Raw genomic sequence first — 7187 nt, 5'->3', positions numbered from 1 at the left:
TTCATGGATTTACATTTGTGAAACCAACTCGATTTATATCTATAATATTAAAAATGTAATACTTCTGATAAAAAAATTAATATTTTTTCGTTACTCGGATCAAATGAGAGATTTCTATCTTACAAAATAACTATAAAGACCGTCACACATGAATGTTCGTGATACTTTAATTAATTTAGAAAGACTTCGTTAAAGATTGTAATAAGCAGAATAGAGTTTGTTAGATACATCTCGGATAGAGCTCAAAAGATATAGCCAAAACCTATTTTTATTTTTTTTTTCTTACTTTTTTTTTTTTTTTTTGCTAGATGTTCACGGGCTTCATGCAACCTTATTTTCCACAAATTGGGCAATCGAGATATTTCGAACTTCATTGACCAATCAAAACACGCCAAAATGGACAATTGTAATGTACTGCATTAGAAAGAACTGTGGAGGATCCAGGAATAGCTGTCCATCAATCTCCTGCACAGTACGCCTCTTTCTTCGTCGCCTTCACGTCCTTCAGACACTCAAAAAACCAAAAAAATTCAATCCAAATGAAATCAGAGTAATCGAAAGGTTCAATTTTGATGCAGTATTTTCCCAACCCTATTGGGGCGTTGATCAAGCAGTATCGAATCTTTGTTCTTTCTGTGGAAAAATCTCATCTTTCGAAAGCCCATTTAGCAAATTGACTTTTACATCTTCTGTTTCGTTTCATGTCGCTAAGGGTGTGCACAAATCTGATGGCACGACGTTGTTTTGCTCTTTTCTTGGCATCCCTCTTGTGCTTTACAGGATTGCTCAGCGCAAGCCCCGGTGATGCTGACCCGATTTACCGGTAAGCTATAGAAATATGGTATTAATAAGCTTCCCTTTTTGTGTCAAATCTTGATTTTCGTCCATGTTTCGAGTCGTGTAAGTATTCTTGGTTGGTGTACAGCATTCATTTGTAGTATCGAATGTTTGAACTTTGAGTTTGGAGTAGAATCAGTGAATTGAGTGATATAGTTTGTAATTAAAAGAGTTACTGGAGCTGTCGACAGTGGGGCTATTTTCTGGGTTAGCTTGCAGCAGATTGCTTGTGAAATTGCGGCTGTCCCATTAGAGTGGTAATTTCGGAGAATTATAAATCTAATTATACTAGTTGGAATGGCTGTTTCTGCCAAGGTGTTTTTTGTGCGCTCTTAAGATTCAAGGCATTTTTCTAAGCAAGTCTTATTTGTAGGTATAACAAATAAAAAAAAAAGGTTTAAAGTTATAATAATTCATTTTCTTTTATGGTAATGTCATTTAATATTTATAAGCACGCTCTTTATTATTCGAGATTATAGTCTCTTAAGACATTTGGGTTCTATCTTACCATCTCAAGACACTCTACTTCAATAAAGTACGTAGTGTGTTCCTTGCCTTGTGACCAGGCTTTAGAATACCTGAATGTGTTAGAGCATCTTACAATTATATTAACTGTGGGTAGATGGAGTTGCAGTGGATTTGAATTAGCTTGTCACGTAAGAAAAGACTTGTATACAAAGCAATGTTTACATTATAATCCCAGTTAAATTTTTGGATGGATTTTTGGGTTATTGACGAAGCAAAAATCATACTTGACCAAAATGTCCTTTTATAAAATGTACCTTTTGAATAGCATGGCACTTGCTCAAGTGTTTCAGGTAGTAAGGTGGCTGGTGATTTAGTTCCGGCATCTTACTTGTGACCCATTCGAATCTTCTTTGATGAATTGGTGATAAGTCATAACACAGCCTTGTCTTCCATTTTCTGCTTGATCTTCTAACAATCTTTCGTTCCTTGTAAATTTTCCCCTCCTAAATCTTCAGGTTAATACATCATTGAAACCATTACCCTTAGGCCTTATGAGAATGAAGGATGGAGTATTTTCGTTGCCTCTTTTCTTGAACCACAAATTCAGTCAAGAATACCTGAAGAACTATGAACATGTTTATTAACACTCACCTTTGACTAGGCACAAACCATAGACATAGGTGTGCCTTATAAGTTATAAGACACAAGATATCAATGAATACATAGGAGAATATTTAATCAGATCAAAACTGCTGCATGGGTATTTTATATTTCACAATTTGGCTCGTTCTTGCAATTCGATTGATCACTTTTGGGTTCAGTTTTGGACTTTTTGGCTCAAGTACAAATGATTTTATTCACTTAAGTTTATAGTACTAAATAAATAATCTAGAGCCTAAGACATTTAATTCTTGCATGCATGTGTTAGCATATTGACAACTGTTGTTCTTTGTATAGCTTCTTGAAGCCATGCCTTTTAATTCTTTAAATTTAATTGAAATTTCTAGGGAATGTGTCGAGAAATGTGAGAAGACTGGATGTGTGGGGGAGAAATGCTTTCAACACTGTAATTTTTCGTCCGATGGAAACAGTATTGATGGCCCATGGTATCTGCAGGAGCCACTTTATGTACAGTGGAAGCAGTGGGACTGCCTTGGTGACTGCCGTTATCATTGCATGCTCTCTAGAGAAGAAGAGAGACAGAAACTTGGATACCAGCCTGCTAAGTACCACGGGAAATGGCCTTTTCGACGCATTTATGGAATTCAGGTAAATTGACCCTTTTTAAAGCTCCCACGTTACCCTCTATTTCTAGCTGATCTATGATCTATATATGATCAGGAACCAGTTTCTATGGCTCTCTCTGCTCTTAATCTTGCTGTACAGTTCCATGGATGGGTGTCCTTTTTCATTCTTGTAAATTACAAACTAGCATTCAGGCCAAACAAGACCACTTACTATGAATACACAGGCTTGTGGCATATTTACGCCATTATCGCGATGAATGCCTGGTTTTGGAGTGCAGTTTTCCACACTAGGTGAGCATCTTTTCCTCTTTTTGTTTCTTGTACTCGTGAACTAAGGACGAGTTCTAATTTTTTGGGATTTTTATTTCTGAATGCATGACAAATTTGACGAGGCAAGAATTATTTCCTAAAGCATTATTTACTTTTGAACCAGTGCGGATAAGTTATATATATATGGATGTTGATGTAAGCATTTATTAAGAAGTTAGAATCTAATTAAATTCAAGCGTCTACATCATTTATTAAGAAGTTAGAATCTAATTAAATTCAAGCGTCTGATTAACTTTATACATTAAATTCTTCAAGAGAGAGATGAATTTAAAATGAACTGTAAAATTTGCCGGGGGAAAAAAGGAAGTAGACTAATTGTAGTTTTTGGTCAACATAATGGAAAAATTAAATAACATTTAGGTGAGGACGAGTTATGGTTTTAGCATCACAGTAATGTGAGCGAATCTTTCATAAACAATTGCAAAAAGTTACGAATAATTTTCCCTCCTGCTTGAAATTATGAATTACAGAAAGATACCTCTCGGTGAATTTTGTTAGACATTTTCCAAGTGTTTGAGACATTTTTTCGGGATCTTTCTCGAGAACTTCATGCGGCGTAGTTCCGGCATGTGTTTTCTAAGTTATTGAGGGGAAGTTGCTTCTCATTATCAGTCTCGTTTTTGATACTTGCTGGTTTGGACATTCATGTTTAAATAACATCAAATCATATGCAGAGATGTGGAATTGACAGAGAAGCTTGACTACTCGTCTGCCGTGGCATCACTCGGATACTCCCTTTTTCTAGCCATAATAAGAGTTTTCAGTGTGAGAGTCGAGGCTGCCAGAGTGATGGTTGCGGCTCCTGTTTTTGCTTTTGTGGCAACCCACATCTTATATCTAAACTTTTATCAATTTGACTACGGTACGCTCACTGCAACATATCATGCATTGTTGATACTAGTTTTCCATGCATATGCATGTTTATGCACATCACCATTTTCTTAATGGATGCAAGATATGGTAAACACATCAACTCCATCCCATTAATTCTCTGGATTTGCTTTTGATCCCAAGTTGTGATTTAATATAAATAATAGTTACACTTGCTTTGCAGGATTGAACATGAAAGTTTGTGTGGCAATGGCCGTGCTTCAGCTCGTCGTGTGGGCTATCTGGGCCATCACTACTCGTCACCCCTCACGTTGGAAGATTTGGGGTGCGGTGTTTGGAGGTGCGCTCGCCGTGATGCTAGAGATGTACGACTTCCCCCCGTACTCTGGACTCGTGGATGCTCATGCTATCTGGCATGCAACCATGATACCCCTAACTTATTTGTGGTGGAGTTTTGTTAGGGATGACAGCGAGTTCCGAACCTTGGTTCTCACCAAGAAGACGAAATAATGTTCCGAGTTGTTCTATAAATTGTATCAACTCATTTCCACACTTATCTTTGTCCATTTATTTAGAAGTTTTTTTATTTTTTGCTCGTGTCCATGAAATCGTTTCCTCGGAACGGTTGGCGACACGGGTTTCCGTTTCTCTTGGCATACGAGTAGGTTGAACTTTTATTGCGGAACAAGGTTGTTTGTGTTGAAGGATTTTCTATGAATTTAGTGAAAGGTTCTCTTTCAGCTTCAGGTTCTATGATACAGCAGAAGCTGAACAAGTCATAAGGCAACTTCTACAGTTACCAATTTTATAGTTAATAGTTGTTTGCCACAGTTAATTCACCACTTAGTTTCTTCATTTATTATTTCCCCATTTTCCCGTTTAAAGTTAAATTAGATCGTGTTTGAGAATGCTTCTAAAAAACAATTTTGTGGAAAAAAGAGAGCTCAAAACAACTTCTTAAAAGCATTCTCAAACATTACTTTAAAATATTTTACGATAAAAATTCTCCATCACTTTGGCATATGTTAAAAAAATATTGTGACATTCCCTCTTTTATGGATCTAGACTAGATCTGTGACATTGATAATTGTTTTATTTTGCGAGTCGCCAATAAATAGATATCTGTTTGATTGTAAACACAAAATATTTTCAAACAGAAGTTAAAATAAATCTTATTTGAACAGAAATTCAGAATCCTGTTGTTGCATCATTGCATGTATGCTATTTTTGTATTATTATATGTAACAAATTAGAAAAACTTAATTTTACCATAAATAAAATCATTGGCCCCTCTTGATCTTGGGGACCATCCCTGTTACATCAGACGATAACACAACTGGTGCAGCTGGACCCATTGACATGAGATTTCCAATACTTCATTTGCATTCATTTTCATGAGCCCATATGTCTAACAAATTAAAATGGATGCAAGTACTAAGATAAATTTTATTTTATTATTTTAAAGAGTTCTCGGTAATACATGACGACGTTTAGTGTCTGGTGTAATGTAAACATTTTCACATGAGAAAAATTAAAGTTGCAAAATCGATTATCAAAGATTTTAAACGAGCAATACTCGACTTTGATAATACAAGAGATCAAAATTATCAAGGGATGAAACATACACCAAATTTTTTTTAAAAAAAATTAGGGAAACAAAATTTGTTACATGTTGATAAGGTGCCAGGCTGTGGGGCGACTGCCCACGGGTTGTACCACGTCCCAAATTAGATTAAAATGTGGTTTTGAAGGGGCAGGGTACAAGTATTTAATGCTGCTGTCAGTGTTCAACACGTGTGCTTACATAGTTACATACTTATCAAAACTTTATTTATTATATTATACTTTGTATAATGTACGTTCCCGAGAGAGCTCAACGGTGATCAATTTATTTATTATATTATTTTTTTTGTATAGAATATTACTTCTTATTACATATATAAATTTGATCAAACTTTTTCTCAAATATAATGCATGAGAACGTGATATATGTAGTCCATTTTTTTTTTCCCAAAATATATCCACCATATATGGATTAAAAATAGTTGACTTAAAAAACTTATTTAACTTTTGTAGTCGTCAAACTTAATACTTTCAAGTTCTCAAGCATTTGCTCGTGCAATTTGTCTCACATAAAGTAATTTTAATAATAATAATATCGTATTAACTTTAATTCCGTATTTTAAAAATGCTAATTATACCGATGGATTATTTTTTGTTATCGCACCTTAATTAATTATTTTTTAATAATTCGTTAAGATTGTAGAAATTATTGGATATGATTAAAATCGAAAATATCCTAAGGTCAAGCCAAAAAAAAAAGGAAAAAAAAAAACTAAAGTGGTATTTTTAATGTGACACCATCAATATCGACCCGATCAGAACACGGAATTACTTAATTAGCATATATTTCTGAATTATAAATCTCGTATATTTATTTCCGCTAAATTTAAAAATTGCATCCATATATATCTTCTGAAGCTTTCTGTCGCCTCGTATTCAAATGGATAATTCGCCTCGTATTCAAATGGATAATTATATGAGCAGATGGGTGAGTTTTCAGCATACCATACTGTATTGTACAAATATTAAAATTTTTTTTGGTATAACGAAAAAATGTTTGTGTATCGAAAAAATTTCAGTATGATATCTCGATAATTCGATATTTTGGTACGTTATGCCAACTCGTCACAATAGACCTGGCCACGGGTCGGGTTGCGAGTCAGCAAAATATCAACCCTTAAACGGCCCGTCCGTGACCGGTTCAATTCGTGAAACCGGTGATCCGAGTCCATACCAACCGTTTTATTTTAAAAAAAATTATTTTAAAATACATATTTAAAGAATAAAAAAAATAAAAAAGACTTTGCACAATTATAAACTTATAAAAACTTTATAAAAGATTTCATTATATCAACAAAAATTCAATTGCATTTATTCAATAAAAAATATATAATATTTCAATTTTCAACGTCTTATATAAAAAATCTAATATATTCCATTATATTCAATCACCCACTCATATTTCATTATATATTATATGATTTTATTGCACTAAACCCTTTGTGAAATATTGAAAATATACACTTCTTTCCTATGAAATTTTAATAGACATTCAAACCCTTAATTTTTTGTAATATTTGCACGTTTAACTAGGGGTGATTTTTCGGTATACCTTACTACAAATATTGGTATGAAAAAAATTCATACAGATACCGATAGTAAAGTTTCGAAACTTTGGTACGAAAAAAATCAATATTCATACCGTATAGATATCGAAAAAAAATTCGGTATATCGAAAAAATGTCTGTATATCGAAAAAATTTCGGTACGGTATGCCAAAATTCCGGTATATTTCGGTACGGTATGCCAGCCCTACGTTTAACCTTTGCCACGATGATTTTGTTAAAAACACGTTGTTTTTGTGCCAAAAATAACCATTTTTTTTTTTTATAATATCAACATTATGATACA

At 33.9% G+C, this 7187-nt stretch overlaps 1 protein-coding gene across 1 annotated transcript; it reads left to right on the top strand.

Annotated features, from left to right (window-relative positions):
* The first annotated feature begins 407 nt into the window (after positions 1–407).
* On the top strand, positions 408–4456 carry LOC140864558 (uncharacterized). The gene is made up of 5 exons (XM_073268816.1): positions 408–823; positions 2313–2574; positions 2647–2843; positions 3557–3744; positions 3937–4456. The coding sequence occupies exons 1-5, from the start codon at positions 702–704 to the stop codon at positions 4221–4223; spliced, it is 1056 nt and encodes a 351-aa protein (XP_073124917.1). The 5' UTR covers positions 408–701; the 3' UTR covers positions 4224–4456.
* The last annotated feature ends 2731 nt before the right edge of the window (positions 4457–7187 follow it).

The sequence above is a fragment of the Henckelia pumila genome, chromosome 4 (assembly GCF_033568475.1).
Source record: "Henckelia pumila isolate YLH828 chromosome 4, ASM3356847v2, whole genome shotgun sequence".
Lineage (NCBI taxonomy): Eukaryota > Viridiplantae > Streptophyta > Magnoliopsida > Lamiales > Gesneriaceae > Henckelia > Henckelia pumila.
This window is presented reverse-complemented; position numbering and strand designations above follow the sequence as displayed.

What these genes read in the sequence shown, in the direction of transcription:
- LOC140864558 (XM_073268816.1), top strand. Translation starts at nt 702, where the DNA reads ATGTCGCTAAGGGTGTGCACAAATCTGATGGCACGACGTTGTTTTGCT. An exon ending in GACGCATTTATGGAATTCAG is followed by an intron (nt 2,575 to 2,646) that starts GTAAATTGACCC and finishes ATATATGATCAG; the next exon opens with GAACCAGTTTCTATGGCTCT. An exon ending in CTTTTATCAATTTGACTACG is followed by an intron (nt 3,745 to 3,936) that starts GTACGCTCACTG and finishes CTTGCTTTGCAG; the next exon opens with GATTGAACATGAAAGTTTGT.